Here is a 20381-nt window from a genome sequence, read left to right on the forward strand (position 1 = left end):
TAGACATATTTAGTAGTTTATTCATAAATCTTACCAAATTTTGCTTTGGTTTCTTCAGATTGCCTGTTTGTTTGTATATTTTGATGATTGTTGTTAACGATTATTTTGAGATAGTGTTGTTCTTGGAAGCGTCCATATTATCGATATTCTGTTATTAAAATAATTCACTGCCAGGTTTTTATTATTTTATTATTATTATTTTTACTATTTCAAGTTTACCTACAAATCAAAGAAGAAAAAAGAATGATTGGAAATCATACCGCCGTATAATAGTGCCGAATATAAACATTGAATCAAAGACCGTCTTCATTTATTTTATTCGCTTCATTTTGAAGAGTCAAATTTTAACATAACTTTGAATGTAACTAGATTACATGATAATGCAATTCCATCATTAGGTTTATTGGTAAATAATTTTATATTTAATTTAAATTAAACACGACTCATTTACTAGGCATTCTCAGTTCCTGAAAACAAAATTATCCACTCGTTTCCAATTTTTTCCCATTGACAACTCTAACTACTAATGATTCTTATTTTATAAAACCAGCAATACAAAGACCATGTCGGTCTAACGTTGCCGGGTGAAGGCCAACGTATAGACAGCCATTTGCCTTGCCTTGCCTTGCCATCGTTCGGTGTCACTCGCTTCCCTGACCGAGTGAAGGCGAGCGCTAACGTATAGAGCTCGTTTGACGTGTCTTGTCACAACTCGCAGTCACTCGTGACTACTTGTCTCACTTCGGGGAAGTGTCGATTTTTCTGCACAAATCAAAGGCGCTCGGCCAGAGGTAGTCAATTCAAAGTTTTCTCTTTTTTATATACTCTCAAATTACAAAATATTATTTTTTTCTGTGCAAATTCACTTTTCGTAATATTTGAGTATTTGTAAACGCAAAACAATAAATTCAAAATTTCATGTGACATTCCCGGATATTCCCATATAACCTAAAATATTCCCAAATGTAATATTGATCTACTTTAATTAAATGTTTACATGTCGTTAATGACTTTTCGATAGATTATGGTACTACACTAAATAAAACCGCCATTTGTTCGTTCAATTTTTGTTTAGGTATGCACGTTCATTCCGTAGTTAGGGCAACTCCTTTCTTTTATTTTTTTCCATCCTCTAAGATTTAAATGATCATTTTAAATTTGCAAAAGCAGCAGGCACAAAAATCTAAACGATCATCATATTTTTCATAGTGAACAATATGGGTTTACTAGTGGTAGATCGACTAGCGATGCGGGGGTAGCGTTACTAAAACACGTCTTTGATGCTTGGGAAAGGTCCCAGAACGCTATTGGTGTTTTCTGTGACCTCTCAAAGGCATTTGATTGCGTTGATCATATTACTCTTGTTAGGAAGCTGGAACATTACGGTGTAAATGGCAAGGCGTCGAAACTTGTCTCGTCATATCTCAACGGTAGAATTCAGAAAGTAGACATAAATGGTGTGTCTTCTTTGGGTTCTCCGGTAAAAATGGGTGTTCCGCAGGGCTCAATACTTGAGGCTTTCTTATTTCTGATTTATATTAATGATCTGACATTCTTTGTTAAGGACCATTGCGAAATAGTGTTGTTTGCTGATGACACATCCTTGATTTTTAAAACAGACAGACATGATATTAACTATGACCATATTAATGATACCCTCTCTAAGGTAGTTTATTGGTTTAATGCTAACAATTTATTGCTTGATGCCAAGAAGACAAAATGTGTTAAATTTGAATTACCTAACGTAAAATCGACTAGTCCAAGCATAGAAATAAACGGAGAAAAGTTAGACTTTGTTAATAAAGTAGTCTTCTTGGGAGTGACCTTAGATAGTAAACTTCAATGGTTGCCACATATATCTTCCCTGGCCAGTAGATTAAGCTCCGCTGCATACGCAGTACGCAGAATACGTTAGCTTACCGATGTTAGTACTGCTAGACTAGTTTACTTTAGTTACTTCCATAGTATAATGTCCTACGGGATTCTCATGTGGGGTAAAGCGGCAGATATTCAAACCATATTTGTATTGCAAAAACGAGCGATTCGTTCCGTGTACCGTCTAGGCTCTCGGGTTTCTCTCAGAGAAAAGTTTAAGGAGACTGGTATCATGACTGTGGCATCACAGTACATTTACTCAAATATTTTATATGCCCGTAAAAATATACATAATTTCAATAAGAAAGAAGATATCCATAATATTAACCTTAGAGCTAAGTCCAAACTCATGGTACCACGATTTCGTTTAACCAAGGTAAACTACTCTTTTATGGGGAACTGTATACGTTTTTACAATAAGATTCCGGAGCATATATTAAGTTTATCATTCCCTAAGTTTAAAAACTAAATTAAAAATATTTTGATCGAAAAATCATATTACAAAATTGAAGACTACGTGTTAGACAAAGATGTATGGAAAGACGACATGGCTCCAGAATCCACACAAATTTGATTCAAAGTGTATTCCATAGCATTTAAGTTTATTTGATTAAATTTTCAATTTTCTGTTTATCGAAATCATTTTTTTGTTACAAGAAACGAAAGTAAAGCTTACGCCCCTGCAGTATGATCATTTCTTTTTTGGAGAACTAAATTAATAACTCAAATTCGTCCTGATTCAGCAATTAACCGCTAGATGGCAGAACATTGATTGAAATTTCAATTGAATATGAAAACATCGTAACTTGCAATAATGGGTGTTGATGGAAGATTAAAAAGGAAAAATAAAAAGAAGACTAAATATAGATTTTCATTTTGTGGCGCCATCTGTTGATTTGTTCCAGTACTTTTTATCCGACGTGCTAACCTTACTTTTCTTTCATTGTGTACTCTGGCCGCGAACTTTTCATCCGCCACTTTTAGATATTGAACAAATTGTATAAAGCACCTTATGACCCTGGATCAAGAACAGCGGAGATATTCTCTAAGAATGTATAAATAGTTATGATAGTTTAAAATATATTCATGTATTGCTCTTATAAAGAATTTCACAATAAAGTGAACTCGTACAGATACTTAATGTGGAATATAAAGAATCTCACATGGAAGTGATCACGCAGAAGAAATCTGTTCGATTTAAAAATAATTTGTATGAGCGCACACAAATAAAGAGATAAAACGGGCAGCTGTATGGAGGACCCACACGCTTTCACAAAGTGAAATTTCGTAACATAATTTAAAAATGACCTATATTGCTGCGGTGCGTTATCGTGACGGGTGTGAATTGTATTGGTGATTATCAGTTAAGCATTGTATGTCAGGGTCATCGGCTATTGAATGTAGATTGCCATTTGATTTCATTAAGTAGCTTCGCGGGATATATATATTTATATTATATATATATGACTACCTAACTATAATGAAGTATTCATGGATCCCATATTGATGGTTTAAATTAGAAATGCGTAATTTGTTATTAAACGCCAGATGGACTACGAAATTCGGTACCAGCGGATCTTAAGGCGCCGTGTAAATAATCACTTTATCGTCACACTGTCTATCTGGTCGCATAAGGAGATTGAATTCGAGCATTGAGTGTTGGCTTGCATACTTACAGTGAACGTGAAGACTTCTTAAAGTAATTGCAGTGCATTGCAATTTTGCGATCTTTCTTTTAAAGGTCGACGGGCGACGATCTAACTTGCGTGAGGCGCCCGTATCTGGGAATGAGATTAATAACTGACCTTCCTTACTATTGTAGTAGATAAAGTGCTACGTTTACAGGTAAAACTGAGGTGTTTCGTGATACTAGTTTCTGCAAAATTATTATTTTCAGACGTATTTTTTTCAATGATTAGACAAGAACCTACAAGACCTCAGCTTATAATGAGATTATTCCTTCTGTTCAAAATTATTATTTTCAGACGTATTTTTTTCAATGATTAGACAAGAACCTACAAGACCTCAGCTTATAATGAGATTATTCCTTCTGTTCCCGGAGTGTCGTGAAATCAAATTGCTAATAATATCGAACTAAGATATCGTATTGTGTACAGTAATAAGTGCCACCACGGATGACTGTAGGTCCACAGGTAAGGAAGGCAGCTCGAAATGAAGATTTAATGTTTTGCGTTAAGTGTAACTTGAACACATCACAACAAGAGTCTTATCCACGTACCGAGTCTACTTCGCCACGAGAGCTAGGTCCACGGATCAGTGTGATTGATCATATCTCATAAAGCGCCATCTACGTATTTTTTACGTAAAATGACACGCCGTTGATCACAATATCACCTCAGTAGAATACGTTTATCTAAAAAATGCCTATCTACTTTATATTCGGTATTTGCTATGTAAACAAAATGGATTTGAATTTTGTGAAGCAGCTAATCTTATTGGATCATTAAATTGTATTCTAAATTTGAGCACATAAGCCCATGATGGTAGTTGGCTTATATTTATTAACCGACTTTAAAAAAAGGAGGAGGTTCTCAATTCGACTGTATGTTTTTTGTATATATGTTACGCGATAACTCCGGTATTTGTACACCGATTTTCATGAGTCTTTTTTTGTTGGAAAGAGGGGTACCTCCATAGTGGTTCCATTTAATTTTGAAGAAAATCATCCACCTCTAAGAGTGGCTGTTCACGCATGATGATTTATTTTTATAAATAGCGCCTAAATCTTATTATAAGGAGCAATTATTTGAATATTATAAATTATTTAAATGGTTGATTTTGCTATTCTCTAATTCAAGGCGTTTTTCTCTCTCAATATACTTTGAGTAGTGACAACCGATTTTTATTATCTCCTGTGTCCTGTATTAGTCCCGTATAGTGGCGAACTAGGGGATGAATCCGGGTTTGCACACTTTCCGGTAACCGATTTCAAAAAAACTTGGCAAATAGATGTAATTCCACGTACTTTTGAGGTCGGTTTTTTGATTGTCTGCATTCATTTATGAGAAAGATCTTGTTTCGGACGTAGCCGAGACTCGCATTTAAAAATCCACAAAACTGTATGAAAGATTAGGGTTCAGTTCTTAATATATCTCTTCAATAAGAAAGATCAGACTTGGGTCATCTACGAAACTCACTCATAAGATCGAACTCTGGGGTGCTCTTCAAACGTTGCGACATTTTCTCATTTCGTATTAATGTCACATCCTCATTGTCTACAGAAAATGCCAGTGAAGCCTCTAACGTCCAAAAAAATTCTTTTTTTCGGTATCATCAGAAATCGTACAAATAGAAATTTATTTTGCACTACATGGAATCACTTCGAAGAAAGTGTAATTTAATTTGGTTGGTTTATTATATTAACTGTTATTGTTTATACGTGGGGCGCACTATGAATATCCGGAATGAATAAGAAAAAAATACCATAAATGGTCAGAAATTAATTTATTGTTTCTCAAAATAATCTCCGTTAGCGTTAATGCACTTTTTCATACGAATGAACCAATTTTGAAAACGTTTATGCCACTTCTCCTAGACAATCTCTGAAACATATTTTTCATACTCTTCGACCGCCTCTTCAGGTGATGAAAATCGTTGACCGCGTAACTTGTTCTTAATTTTTGGAAATAAATAAAAATCACAAGGTGCCAGGTCGGGACTGCACGCGTGATGGCTCATAAGGTCAACGTTGTTCACCTTTAAAAATTTATTTGTTTCTCTGGCCGTGTGAGAACTGGCACTATGGTGGTGCAAGATGATACGGCGTTTACGGTTATTATTACAGAGTGTCAATAACTTCCGGCAAACAAATTGTCGTGTACAAATCACTTTTCACGGTACAACGATTCTCCAAAGCAACAGTAGTCATGTGTCCAGTTTTATTAAAAAAATAAGCAATCATCCGCTTAGAGGCACTTTGCACGCGCGCCACTTTGGTTGGTTTCGGCTCATCTCAAAAGACCCATACGCTCGATTGCTGCGTTGTTTTGGGATCGTAACTATAAATCCATGTTTCGTCACTTGTGTACTATGTCCCACACCCACACCAAATTTGACGCTCCTTCGTTGAACGCGATCCGTTTTTTGAGCCTCAGTCAAATTGTGTGGGATCCACCGAGAGCACAGCTTTTTCACACCCAAATGTTTGTGTAGTATTGATTATATTTCTCGTAGTTGTTTGTGTAGTATTGATTATATTTCTCGTAGTTGTTTGTGTAGTATTGATTATATGACTCATGCCTAAGCCTAAAGATGCCCGAATTTCATGGTATGTCACATGTCTGTCTGTTTTGATCCTACGGTGCACAGCATCGATGTTTTTGTTGTTCACAGCAGTGGACGAGCGACCATCACGAAATTCGTCACTGAGATTCACACGACCGCGTTTGAATTCTGAAAACCAGATATAAATAGTCGTCTTGCATGATGCTTCATCACCAAAAGCAGTTTGAAGCCGAGTCAAGCTCCGCTGAGCTGTTAAATTACACTTAAAGTGGTAGAAAATCATACTACGAAAATTTTCACGAGTTAAATCCATGGTGATGTAGACAACCAATTTCTATAATGACGCCACAATGTAAAAACAAGTGGCAGTCAGACGAAACAAACTGCATTCTACGGCCAAAGAGATCCATTTTCAAATCTTGTAATTACTTTTTAAATATTGTTTGCGTAAGCGACCAGTTCCGGAAACTTATAGTGCGCCCTATATGTATTAGTAACTATCAAATTATCTCTTAACATTGTACTTTAAATTGTAATTGCCTCCGTGCCTACATATTGAAGGCATTATTTACGTGTGCGTGCTCCATCGTCGACCTCATCGTCACTTTCCATCAGGTGAGATGGAGGTGAAATGCGCACATATATTTTATTAAAAAAAGTCGAACTCACTTTTTGTCACTGTTTCGTTTTCTTTCGAATTCGCGTGCAATATCCTGTTGAAAAAAGAATTAAAATACCTAAGTTCCTTAAAAATTACAATTTACCTATTTTAATACCATTTTCAATATTAAATTTACATATAATAAAAAGAGACGGGACGAACAAGTTGTGCGCCTGTCCATAACAGTTGCAGTGCCACTCATTTAAATCGCAAAGATCTGAGAGACACTGCCACTGCGCCCGTCACTTTAAGACATAAGTTGATAAGTCCCATGTGCCTGTCATTTCACCAGCACCCTTACCCTTCAAAACCGGAACGCGGCAATGCTAACATTACTGCTTGGCGGCAGAAATAAATTAGATGGCAGTATTTCCCTTGACGAACTCTTTCACAAGGACCTCTACTGCTACAAAACAAGTGAAGTACTTGTGTTATGGAACTCGGAAACAACGAAGATACCACAAACATACAGACCCAGGACAATATAGAAAAGTTAGTTTTCCTATATTGACCCGGCCAGGTATCGAATCCGGGATTACAGAGATGGCGACACCATTAAAACCGGTGTGCATGCCACTCGACCACGGAGGTCGACAATGGATGTACTCATACTAACGTTACCAGTAGCTGTTATCAAACTGCTCGCACTTCAAAAATCGTTATTTGAACGAGTCAACGTGAATGGGCCACTCTTCTACAAAACAGTTAGGTATTTCTCATCAAATTCATTATACTTTTGTAAATAACAGTCTCAAAAATAAAACAAGTGTCAAACGTAACCAGGTCACAGCTCAATTAATTTTATCAATATTTATTTACATTTATATCGTTAATAACTAGTGAATATTTTTATCACCTTTTCCGCGAAACATATTTATCTTATAAATTAAGGGAAAAAAACACGTGATTCACCTTGGCAGAGTTTAATTTATAATGTTATCCAAAAATGTTGGCAAAGGTTTAGGTAACTCAATGATGAATAAAAATACTACGTACGTAATGTACTTCTCTATTATTTATTAAAGAAATTAACGCATATTGTTTAATTGTGTGCGTTAAAATGTGTCGATCTACAGAAAAAATCACCTCATGGCGGCCTTCTAAGGGGATTTAATTCTTTCACTAAATGACAGTGTTTTTAGTTAACGCTTGAAACCTGCATGTATCTCAAAAGTTTAGGGTACCTTTACTGGCGGACAAACACAGAACGTTTAATATAATGCACTCCTAATTAAATCGGTGAGAGGAGATAACGTGCGCAATATTTTTTATCATTTTCATAAAGCAATTCGGCACGTTTTATTCCATCACACTCAATGTGCGTCAAAAGTGGTATCTTAAGTTTCTTTTGAATCTACCCAAGTTTACAGTTACCTAACACAATTCTAATTGTAACGTGTTTTTGCAGCTAGGCGGCGGCGGCGGCGCGGCCGGCGGGTGAGGTGAGGGGGGGACATGGAGGACGAGGTGACGTTCATGTTCCAGCTGGGCGTCGTGCGGGACGCCGTGCAGGCGCCCGCGCACCTGCTCACGCTCGCGCACCTCAAGGACCTCGCCGTCAAGTTCGTGCACGACAAGGTAACGAATATGATACGATAATGAATCACGCAACAATATACTGCACATGCGGAAGCAGTGATAGCCTAATAGGAGAACTGTTGCCTCTTCGTTAGTAGCACTTGTTTTCATTAAAGGTGAGAAAAACATTGAGATAAAACCTGCCCGTCGAAGATATGAACTGGGCCAGCGAGCGCGGCGCACGCAATAAACATCAAAATCATTAAGCGCATTCATTTCACCTTGTTCCGTTGTAAGATATTAGTTACGCTTTTATAATAGGTATACATGCGTATTAACACTGAATACATATATATCAATACTTGTTACTGGTAACATATTGTATTGATTTTGTCGAAATACCGATCATGTTTACGACATAGATCCCGGACAACGGCCTGAGCCGGCTATCCGAGCGCATCCTACTGTTCCGGCACGACTATTGCTCCCCCAACGTTTTACAACTCGTCAATTCTGGCACTGACGTCACGGACGAAACCCTCGTCGAGATCGTGCTCACCGCCAACCGTAAGTACCATACTTTCTTGCATCTGAATACTTACAGCGAAAATTGTTCCTTCTAACAGACGAGTTTTTTGAGATCTGAGCTACACTTGCAATGTCCACGCGTTCTTGTGACCCGGCCAGGAGCTTCTTTTACAACCGCCTCATTACTCCTTTTTCATAAAATTTGTCCATTACCAACAGTTGTTGAAACTCGTACGTAAATAACGTGTCTAAGCATACGCAGGAATTCCTTTTTTATGCGAATTTGGAATCATAAACGTGTACGGAAGGGTAATGGAAAGTTATCCAGAATATTGTTCCCTTCAACACCTTTCGAAAGTTCTTGTAGGTGGCAAACGTTTAGAGTGACGCTTGTGTATTGCAGCTCTGATCTGCGATGGCGGGCTGGAGGCTGCGCCGGCGCCACGACCTCACGCTCTAGCCGTGCACTCGTACAAGGCGCCCACTTTTTGCGATTTCTGCGGGGAGATGCTCTTCGGTCTCGTGCGACAGGGACTCAAATGCGAAGGTAACTTGTTAAATTGGAGACATTTTCACAGTGTATTCTAACATCTGTCGATCTGGCTTATTGCATGTCCTTGCGACATGAATACATGTTAAACTGAATAACATAACCAAAATGCGCCGCTAAAATCGTAACCGTCCTTTCGGGTAATAACCGTGAATGAAAGCGAGATACCAACTGATTGCAGGGTGCGGTCTGAACTACCACAAACGCTGCGCCGTTAAGGTCCCGTCCAACTGCACGGCGCCCGCGCTGCTGACGTCGACGCGGCGCACGTCGGGCGCCCCGCGCAGCCCGTCGCGCGGCTCGACGCACTCGCACGCGTCGCACGACGACTCGCTGGTAAGGCGCCTCGCGGACCTCGTCACCGGGAGGGCCGACGCCGCGGACTGACTCGCGCGAAGGCTGGGCCTGCTCGGCAGCCGGGGACCGACCGCGCGGCCTGAGTCCTACGCATTTACTAACAACAGCCATTCCCTAAATTTCAAGTGGAACACGAGACCCGCTTTCGAGTTGGGCGGTGTAGTTGACGCGCGTAGTTTGTAGATTTGTTCAAGTGCGTTTCTCCGCTGCTTTGAGTTGACATTCGATTATTGCCAGTCTAATGTAAAAAATCGATGATGTGTAACCGCTTGTGCACTATTTGTTCGAATCAGATTGGTATACATTTTATCGACTGGACCCGCGATAGTCGAGTGTCCGAGTGGTAAATTCTCTATAAAACGACGCGAAACATACAACAATCAGTATTCCAATTGGTGCAATGTAAGATTTTGCTCACAACGTTCTCATTATATTAACAAAATAACAACGGCACAGAGGCCTTAATTGTAATTATTTTACAAAATAAATATAATCCAACCATTGACCTCACATTGAATGACAATATTTTGTGGTTCTATATAATTTCGTAATATTAACAAATTGTAATTTATATCTTAGGTGGTAACATTCCAATAAATAAATAATAATCGCACAATATATGTGTTAAGTGTTACGAGAGAATGCGGTAAAATTATTTGAACGGACTTCACCATTCGTGACAAGTATAGGTTCATTAGAGAAATAAACCAGAGGGAATGGGCAGTTTTGGACAAACGCGTACCATCCTCAAGCGCTTAGCATCTGTGACCAAGCCTTCGTCTATTTAAGATAAAAATAATATATGTAAAGTGCTTTATTACCGTATTTTTTGACCAGCAGTGTGTTAACAACTATTTTCTTTCTTTATTTTATTGTTAAAAATCATGTACTCCAAGGTGTCGCCAGTATTTATTTAGAAATCTCAAGTTTTACTACACTCTTTCGTGGTATTGTGCGATCAGTTATCAGTGTTTTACACGCAAAGTGTATTACTAAAAGGCTAGGTAATTTTGTTTAAATATATTTTAAATCCGTCCACTCGCATGACTTTTTACTCCTTATTATATCGTCGTTTAATTTAAGTTTTAACTCAGAATAGGGTGGTGGGTAAATTTTACTCTTTGTAATTTAATTTCACAATAAACGTTATTAATTTTCAAATTTCGTGTTTTATTTCAAATACCCATCACCCTCTTCGAGTACGATAAACTTTTTTCGAGCATTGCCTTAAAATAATCTAAAATAAACTGGTGTTAGCGTAAAACTACACTACGCAGTTCATTTTATTTTTAAGTGCATCGGAATAACGCGAATCTATAATTACCGCAAAATAGATAAAAATACTCCGAGGTGATTTACGAGGGCGGTTTCATAAGTTTGTGATTTTGAGAAGGAAAAACTTTTTTTTAATTATGGTTTATTTTTCGACGTTATCTTCTTTTGGCACTGTACACCTTGACCGGCGGTATCCCGACTTCTTCAAACTATCAAAATAATATTTTTGTCAAACCGAAAAATACGACTCTATTTCAGCTATCACTTCCTCATTTAATGCAAATCGGTAAAAAATCAGATAAACATGTGAAACGGGGCCAAATCCGAAGTTTTGGCGTTTTGATTGCAGATGAGAAACGGAATACTCGGAATTCGGTTTCTCCATCTTCAAAAAATATATCGGCTTCACCTAACCAGTGACGCCATTTGCTTAGCGAGGAGTTCCTGGTTAAGACATAAACACAGAACGGCGAGAGACGGTTGTGTGCCCGCAGCTGGGCAGCGGCAAGCGCAGCCGCTCGCCGTCGCGCGCCGGCTCCGTGTCGGGCTGGCCCGGCGCCGCGCTGGGCATCCCGCACACCTTCGAGGTGCACTCGTACACGCGCCTCACCGTCTGCCGCCACTGCAAGAAGCTGCTGCGCGGGCTCTTCAAGCAGGGGCTGCAGTGCCGCGACTGCCACTACAACGCGCACCGCAAGTGCCTGCCCTTCGTGCCCAAGGACTGCGGCGGCGAAGTCAGGGACAACCATGGTTCGTCTCGTTCTTTCCTTTTCTCGCTAATTCCTGTCCTAAACATGTTTTCACCGTTTCTACGTTTCTGTCTTACTTCGAACGAGAGGTACGATTGACCACTCCGATTATACGGAGTGCGTTTTTTTTTAATGGTATGGAGAAATCCGCAGCCGTAGAAGATACAAGGAAACTGTCTTAGGCGCTAGTAAATCTTTATTGTGAAAACAATTTTGGCATAGTACATTTTTAGTCAAACGTGAGTTATCCATAAAAAATTAATAAAATTGGTCGACATTTTCGACTCAGTTTCGTGAAGGGATAATTTCATTGTATGGGACGAAAAAATCGGGACCACAGAAGTTGGTAAAATTTAATAAAACGATTTTTCATACAAAATTTACAATATTTTTTTAATGCTGATAAACTCGAGTTTCTTATAAAAATGATTTTATTATATTGGAAGAAAATAATCGGGAGCTGTCCCGAACTTCTGCTGAGAAGTAGATCAAATTTAATAAAATGTTTATTAAATTTGATTTTTATTTATTTTGTATGAATTTTTCTTTATGAAATTTGACCAACTTTTGTTGTTCCAATTTTTACTTTGAAATGATGATCTCTATATAAAATTGAATTGATCAGCACTACAAAAAATTTACTATGCCAAAATTGTTTTCACATAACTTTTTATGTGAAAACTTAGGTTCCTAAGACCGTTTCCTTGTATCTTCCATGGTTCGGATTTCCCGAAACAAAAACACTGTATGAAGTAGCGAGCTTTAGAATCATTTCCGTTTTTATAAATGTACGCATGTTTGCCGTTTAAGTGAAAGTGGTCACCTGTGACGATGACGCACGTGGCTTGCGCAAGTTTGCTCGCGATAAAACTCTCACGTGTAGACGGGCCTTTACGCAACCCTCCGACCGGAGACGAAGTTCTGCGTAAGGACATTTCGGAATATGTATCGTCGACGGTGGGTCGTCTGCATGCACCCCATAAAAGCGATGGCAATGCAGGCGAGTACCACGACAACAGCAGCATCTCGGGCAGCGAGTTGTCGGAGACCGCGCGCCTGCCTGACGACGAGTCGGACGACGGCGGGCCCGAGGGCGCGGAGAACGGCAGCCTCAACGACGAACAGGAGGTACCTATTCATGATAAACCAACCGTTCGCGGGTGTGGCGTTTAAAACTGTCAAATGAACGCTGCGGTGGAACTATTAATTCTAACAAAAAACAAATATCTTATAGAAAAACAACTCGTATCAACAAATTATATGTTTTATTTATTATATTTACAAATTCGCCAGAATACTTCATATTTTTTAAATGAAACTTGCAACCGATCAGCGGAGTCCACCCGACAGAGCAATGTTGTGAGCAAAATTTGCAGGTGCAGCTGCGCCGGCGCCGCGACGACGACTCGGACGAGCCGCAGCGCGACACGCTGCCCGAGCGGTCGGCCAGTCGCCCCAGCAGGTGATACAGTAACCGGTCGAGCAGTTCTCGGTGGAGGGGTGTTACTTGTGACGTTTATTGTTTGTCTCGTGGAGTTTCTTCGTTTGAAGGTGACGGAACGTTGTTGCGTTCGACGTTATTTTTATGTTACCATTGACTTACAAATAAATGGACGACGGGTCTAATACAAAAACCACGAAAAAAACGTCCCAAGTCAACCTATTTAAACGTAGTGACATGTAAAGGAATATGAAAAAGCTAAAACATTGAATTTAAATTGTAAAGTCATCGCAGTACTGCCTAATTTTGCTTGCAACAATTGAAAGGCGCAAAAAAACACCATATTCAGCTTCTACTGGAAACTTACCAAAATGCACCATATGTAGCTTCTAGTGAAAAGTACTTGAACACAGGTATAATGGAGTAGCCTTTATTATTAATAAATAAATTTTATATGTAAATGTTGAATTTTATACAATGCTATTCATTACGAGCTAGGGTGTCTGATTTTTTTCTTGAGTTCCGAGAATTCTCGTACCCGATTTCTCAAGTTATTCGAGATTTTTTTTTTTAAAACCGTAAAAAATCAGCTCAATCAACTATAAAACTAAATGTGAACTTTTCGAAAGTTGTTTTGGCCTGGGTGTTCTGAGTTGTGCCCCGAAATAAATTCCATCGTTCTTGGTTCCAGGTTCGATTCCCGGTAGAACCAATTTGGGAAATGAACTTCTGTAAATTGGTTCTGCTCTGGGATTCTGTTGCTCTGATACTCATGGGGAGTATGTACAGAGAGTTCCCTAGTTGCAGACCAGGTGATTCTCTTACAATAGAATACCAAGACCAGAACCATTTAGAAAAGTTAATTTGTTAAATTGATCCTACCGGTATCGAACCCGGGAACTTCTCATCCAGTGCCCACAGTGCAAACCGTTAGGCTATCAAGGTTGTACTACTTGTATTATTATCCATTGTTTGCATGTGAAAGCTACAAATTGCTTAAACTTTAAAAAAAATCCTATTTAATTTGCAGTGTCAGTCTGCTTCAATTACCTTCTTTGTTTCTTAAGTTGGTATATTTTGTCATTCATCCAACTTTTGATTTTTAATGCATTTTGACATTGTAAGATGTTCTCTGTTAATACTTGTCACTTTCTCTTTAAATTCAAGCTATGTTTACTAGATAAATTCCTGTATTCTCTCCTTTCTATGCACAGTTCACTCATTGATGTAATCACATACCAAAGCTTTAATATAAATTTAATAAAATTTAATATAATGCCTAGGCGCCAAAAACCAGTTCTTACTAGCAATGTTGGCAAAGCTTTTTTTTTTAATTTTCGTAAGCCTTTGCTGGTTATGTACATATCCGATTGTCTGAAATGAGCCGAGCAAACAAATTTGTATATTTTCGGAATAAAATGTTCTTCTCATCGCGATTCAGCTATTATATTTCTCCATATTGAGCTAAGTATAGGATCTCGAGGAAAACTGAAATAAATACATTTATTATGCCATGCCATAAGAAATGTCCCGATGTTTCGATTTTTTTAAAATCAAATTACACGTAAAGCCAAATTTTCATAATCCTGAAAACCGATTCATAATAAAACCGTTATGCTTTAGGGAGTTTTGGATGCTTATTACAAAGAAAAGACTAAGCTAGCTTAGGTTTGTTTTGTAATATTCTAAAAAAAAACCTAAAAAAATACTTTCAGGATTATGGAAATTCATGCAAATATTATTTCGGGCAAATGTATTTTCGGTCTCTGATTCGTAACTCCAAGCCGTAGAAAGAGTACAACAATATTTGAAAGTATTACTAACATGTATTAAAAATATTTTAATGATAACATTAGCATCAAAGCGACTCTATGAAATTTTTGTTCTAAATATTTCAAACGTTTGTGTTTGAAACAATTGAAATTGACGTGATAGGTCTCGTTCAGTCTTCTACGCAAGCTATGAGTCGGAAAGAGACAGTTAGCTATTTGATTATTTTGATCGCTTTTGTAATTTATATTTACGATTAATTTAAATATAAATTAAATATTATTATAATACTAGTGCATAAAATAACACTTTTAAATGATAACTATGATAACACAATGTAGTACTTATTGAAAATATGATATACCATCTTGTTTTTTCACATTAGTTGAGTAATTTTTACAAGATTTTACTACACAATACGGCACCATTGACAAGCGCGCTGTCAGTCGAACAAACAGGGAGTAAAGCGTGAATGACGCTCTGTATACGATTTTAACGCCCTATAAGTTCGGACACTTATTAGCGCGGACCCGACGTCCATATAATTGTAAGTCAATGTATGTTACGCATAAATTTATTGTTCGTTGTGGTTACTGTCATGTAAGCATTACGGGAAATTGAGGCTGTTTGTTGCTTTATAATCACAGTTTGTAATGAGATGCTAAACTTGACGTGGTGACGTCAGAAATACGTGCCCAACCGAGCGAGTTGAAGTTGATGTAGGAACAGTTTGTTTCTGTCGCGTCACTGTCGCTAGGAGTAGTTTTATAAGAAACCATGATTATAAGCAACGAGTACACAAGTGGCCTCTCCACCGTCCCCCGATCTCCCCCTTGAATCGGTTCCTTTTGAGCTGACTGGCGAGCTTGCAGCTCGTCGTCGTCGCCCAGCGCCAACATCCCGCTGATGCGCATCGTGCAGTCCGTGAGGCACACCAAGAAGCGCGAGGGGCAGTGGCTCAAGGAGGGCTGGCTCGTGCACTTCACCAACAAGGACAAAACGGTCGGTGGCCCCTTCACGTAAATATCTGTATCGTTTATTTTGTACACGCGCAAAAACAAAGCGGAGCAGGGGCGCGTTTCCGTTTCGCCTCCGCCGCTGCTGTCGGTCGGCGCGGGGACGGGCCGAAGCGGACGTCGCAATCCTGCCTTCGCCGCTCCGTTATTCACGGGGCGGACGCGGGATTCCGACGACGGCCTCGTCGGCGTTGCCGCAGCGCGCCTCGTAATGCTTTTATTTGTCAAAGTACCGTACGAATAGCAAGTGACGAACCCTGTTCGACGCGATCGCAGATAAAACGGCACTACTGGCGCCTGGACAGCAAGTCCATAACGCTCTTCACGTCCGAGCACGGCTCCAAGTACTACAAGGAGATCCCCCTGAACGAGATCCTGGCCGTGGACACCGCGCGGCAGCCGCACTCGGGTAAGTGGCGGCCGGCGCCCGGCGGCCGGCGCCCGGGCCGCCTCGTGGCCCGCCGCTCCCGCAGCGCCCCCTTGCGTCCGCAGACGTGATGCACTGCTTCGAGGTGCGCACGGCCGACGTGGACTACCTGGTGGGCGTGGACCCGCTGTGCTCGGCGGCCGTGGCGCTGCCGCCGCCCGACTCCGGCGTGGGCGCGTACCTGGCGCGCTCCTGGGAGACGGCCGTGCGCCAGGCGCTCATGCCCGTCACCGTCACGCACCACGCGGGTGAGTCGCGTCACGGCCCGCCCCGCCCCGCCGCCCCGCCGCCCCTCACCGCCCTCACCGCCCCCTCGCCTGCCCGCAGCCGACGGCGGCGCCGCCGCGGACGCCGGCGACGAGGCCGAGGCCGAGGGCGACGGCGCCGGCCGCGCCGCGGAGATGGCGCAGGTCTACCGGATCCACCCCGACGAGGTGCTCGGCTCCGGCCAGTTCGGCATCGTCTACGGCGGGCTGCATCGCAGGTCGCAGCGGCCCGTGGCCATCAAAGTAACCGCCCGGTTCCCTTCGCGCCCCGCGCCCGATGCGGTGAACGGGAAAGTGAGACGCCGTCGCGTTTCAGGTGATAGACAAGCTCCGTTTCCCGACGAAGCAGGAGGCGCAGCTGAAAAATGAGGTGGCGATCCTGCAGAACCTGTCGCACCCGGGCGTGGTGAACCTCGAGCGCATGTTCGAGACGCCGGAGAGGATCTTCGTCGTCATGGAGAAGCTCAAGGGGGACATGCTCGAGATGATCCTCTCGCACGAGAAGGGGCGGCTGCCCGAGAGGACTACGAAGTTTCTTGTCGCCCAGGTACCGCCCTGGCGAGGCGCGACTCGCTCCCCCTTTCGCTAGATACCAAAAAAATTTTACAATAATATCCAAAGTAATTTGATACGAAAGGTTCATGTTTTTCCAGATCCTAGTAGCCTTAAAACACCTGCACGAAAAGAACATAGTGCACTGCGACCTGAAGCCGGAGAACGTTCTCCTCTCCTCGGACGAGGAATTCCCGCAGGTGAAACTGTGCGATTTCGGGTTCGCGCGCATCATCGGGGAGAAGTCCTTCCGCCGCTCCGTCGTTGGCACGCCTGCGTATTTGGGTAACGGCTCGTAGTTCCTTTAAGCTTCGAAGCCCGCTTTCGCTCTCTTTTCATTCCACCCAACGCTTATCCATTAAGGATCCATTTTTTTCTTTCAAACAAATTGGGCCCAAAGATGTACCTCAAGTACTATCACATATTTTTGAATGAAAAATTACGATGAAGTCGTACAAAAATGAAATAGAATTTAATAATCACTCGTACCACCAAAAATTGTCGTTCGAACATGTAAATGACTGGCAACACAATAATAATATATGGCAATGTCTATGCTTATCCAGGTAGGTATCCAGCTATAGGGGTTGTTTAAAAAATAGATCTAATCGTGTCAGTTATGTAGCCACTACTTATTTTATAATTCATTTACTACGAGTTCATTATTATATTATTACGATACCTAATAAGGTTGACTACAACCATGTCCTGAAGTATTAAATTGTTAAAATGTCACTTAATGACACGGTCAACACGGGACATTTTATTACGCCTGTGTTTCGGTTGATTCACTTCTTTGCAGTATTACTATTGTGTTTTTGATATATTCATCACTGACTTTTCGCTACTCTTTACGTGACAGCTATCAAATTATATTAATTTAGGTTTCGTTGAATGCAGTATTCTTTATTCTTATAATTGTGGAATTACATTTTCCAGCAATTTTTCTACTATAAAGTTAAAAAGGTTAATCGAAGTTAACGGATATTGTCCTATGTAATTATAGAAATTTTTCGACATAAGTCGTACCTCGGCACGCAATTGGGCCCAAAAATGAACGGATCCCTTCCGAGGTCGATTCTGTCGTCGAGTTCGTTAGCTCCAAAGAGCCGCGAAACCGACCGTGCGACGTTGCAGCGCCGGAAGTGCTCCGCAACAAGGGCTACAACCGCTCCCTGGACATGTGGTCGGTGGGCGTGATCATCTACGTGTCGCTGTCGGGCACGTTCCCCTTCAACGAGGACGAGGACATCTCGGAGCAGATCCAGAACGCCGCCTTCATGTACCCGCCGCAGCCGTGGCGCACCATCTCGGCGGAGGGTGAGTGGGGCGAGGGGCGAGCGGCGAGGCTCGGGGCCCGCAGCCGCGGCGACTAACGCTCTCGTGCGCAGCCATCGACCTGATCAACAACCTGCTGCAAGTGAAGCAGCGCAAGCGGCTGTCGGTGGACAAGGCCTTCGGCCACTCGTGGCTGCAGACGCGCGAGGCGTGGCTGGACCTGCGCGCGCTGGAGGCCCGCGTGGGCGCGCGCTACCTCACGCACTGCTCCGACGACGCGCGCTGGGAGCCGCCCGAGGAGCCGCGCCACTGACTCGGGTGAGTCGCGCGGTCGCTCGACACGAGTCGTTTCTCTCTCGTCTCGCATTCGCGAGGAGCGGCCGCGCTCGGACGAGCGTTGGAGCCGAGCTGAACTTCTACTTTGGCGTCGCAGTCGTTCCATGAACACGATCAAGGACGGACGGCGACGGCCCGTCTATTTCGTGACCCAGTGTTTGTGACGACGTGCAGTGAAGAGACCCATCAATACTCGTGATTCATTATCGTAGCATCAAAAAAGCTAATCGAGTACAGCCTGTAGAGGCTAGGGTTGTAAAGTTGATACGGGTTATGCTCGCAGCATTGTCTTGTATTTCGCTTCATAACGTTTGTTTGCAGTAGCAAAAAATAATAACTTTTCTGTTTGTTGCCAAAAATAATAAACAACTTGCTGAATATTCCCAAATCTCCCAAACTCGACCTCATTTAATACAACGTTAACATGTTCTGCCGCAATAAAAATTAAATCTACACAAATGGCAGAAATCTGCGACAAAGGGTCACACTGTTCTCAATCTCAATTTTAAGATTCGCTCTGGACCTTTTGGAGGGAAAAGTGTCGTTTTTATTTTGACTGTCAATTATTTTGTGAAATCTAGTTTAAAGAGGAATAGGATAGTGCTATTGTGCCTTAATCGAAGATTAAAACGCGATTCTCGAACTAGAATATCCGTATCGGCCCGTTTTAAGGAATCCCGAGTCAATCCAAACACGCCGCCTCAAATTGCCTATCGTCTTTGTGGCGGCCATATTTACAGAAACAAACTTCATGTTTAGGCTGATGGCTTTGCCAAAGCCTTAATAAATTTAAAAAAAACAATTTTGACATTGACGTTGGCCTCTTGTCCAGACGTTCCTTTGCTAACTTCCTTATCTTTCATAAATATTGTCTAAAATTTTTAATCACATTGTCGTTTATTTTTTATTTATGTCATTACTATTTAATTGATTATTTGATTAAGTATTTCATAGCTTTAATGTTTTATGTGTGTACTATAAAATAAACAATACTTCAGGTAGGTAAACATTCAATCATGATTAAAATGAAACGTACGCACAAGAACGTTACCTAATCTGACAATGATTGATGATTTTGAAGAAGGAAAAAAATATTTCTTTGGAAGAATTACCAAAAATTGGCAACCCAATAGAATTGCATATGGCCAAAGGCTGAACGCCATAGTGCCAAGAAATAAGAAAACAAAAATCTATGATCGAACTGAATAAATTGCATTGTGTTCTTCTTACATTTATTTTAAAAATACATTGTTTTACAATTCCTTTATTCTCAACTTCTACAAGTATACAAAAATATATTGATAACTAGGCATAAACTAGGCATAAACCAAAACGTAAAATCATACTAACAAAGTCCATGAACGGCTCTTCGTTGATTTTATGATAATATTGTATTGTATTTAATATAATATTGAGTCAGCTTCCCCCACCTTTCTTACGGGAATTAACTGCATCCATTTTACACTTCACGGCAATATTATACCCGAATTGATAAACTCTCGACATAATATGATAAAACAATATATGTCGTATTTCA

At 40.9% G+C, this 20381-nt stretch overlaps 1 protein-coding gene across 1 annotated transcript in view; it reads left to right on the forward strand.

The window, feature by feature from the left end:
• LOC113239924 (serine/threonine-protein kinase D1) overlaps positions 1–20381 on the forward strand; it is a 77169-nt gene that overhangs the window by 51127 nt on the left and 5661 nt on the right. Inside the window, exons 2-16 of the mRNA XM_026477083.1 lie at positions 8190–8359; positions 8722–8866; positions 9231–9374; positions 9559–9713; positions 11519–11759; positions 12759–12886; positions 13135–13220; positions 15842–15971; positions 16262–16394; positions 16478–16660; positions 16740–16921; positions 16995–17225; positions 17332–17515; positions 18368–18550; positions 18622–18826. Coding sequence (XP_026332868.1) covers positions 8237–8359; positions 8722–8866; positions 9231–9374; positions 9559–9713; positions 11519–11759; positions 12759–12886; positions 13135–13220; positions 15842–15971; positions 16262–16394; positions 16478–16660; positions 16740–16921; positions 16995–17225; positions 17332–17515; positions 18368–18550; positions 18622–18821 — 2448 coding nt within the window. The 5' untranslated portion in view covers positions 8190–8236 and the 3' untranslated portion in view covers positions 18822–18826. The remainder of the gene's footprint in view (positions 1–8189; positions 8360–8721; positions 8867–9230; positions 9375–9558; positions 9714–11518; positions 11760–12758; positions 12887–13134; positions 13221–15841; positions 15972–16261; positions 16395–16477; positions 16661–16739; positions 16922–16994; positions 17226–17331; positions 17516–18367; positions 18551–18621; positions 18827–20381) is intronic.

This window comes from Hyposmocoma kahamanoa, unplaced genomic scaffold (assembly GCF_003589595.1).
Source record: "Hyposmocoma kahamanoa isolate Upper Pololo Valley unplaced genomic scaffold, ASM358959v1 117, whole genome shotgun sequence".
NCBI classification, from domain to species: Eukaryota; Metazoa; Arthropoda; class Insecta; order Lepidoptera; family Cosmopterigidae; genus Hyposmocoma; species Hyposmocoma kahamanoa.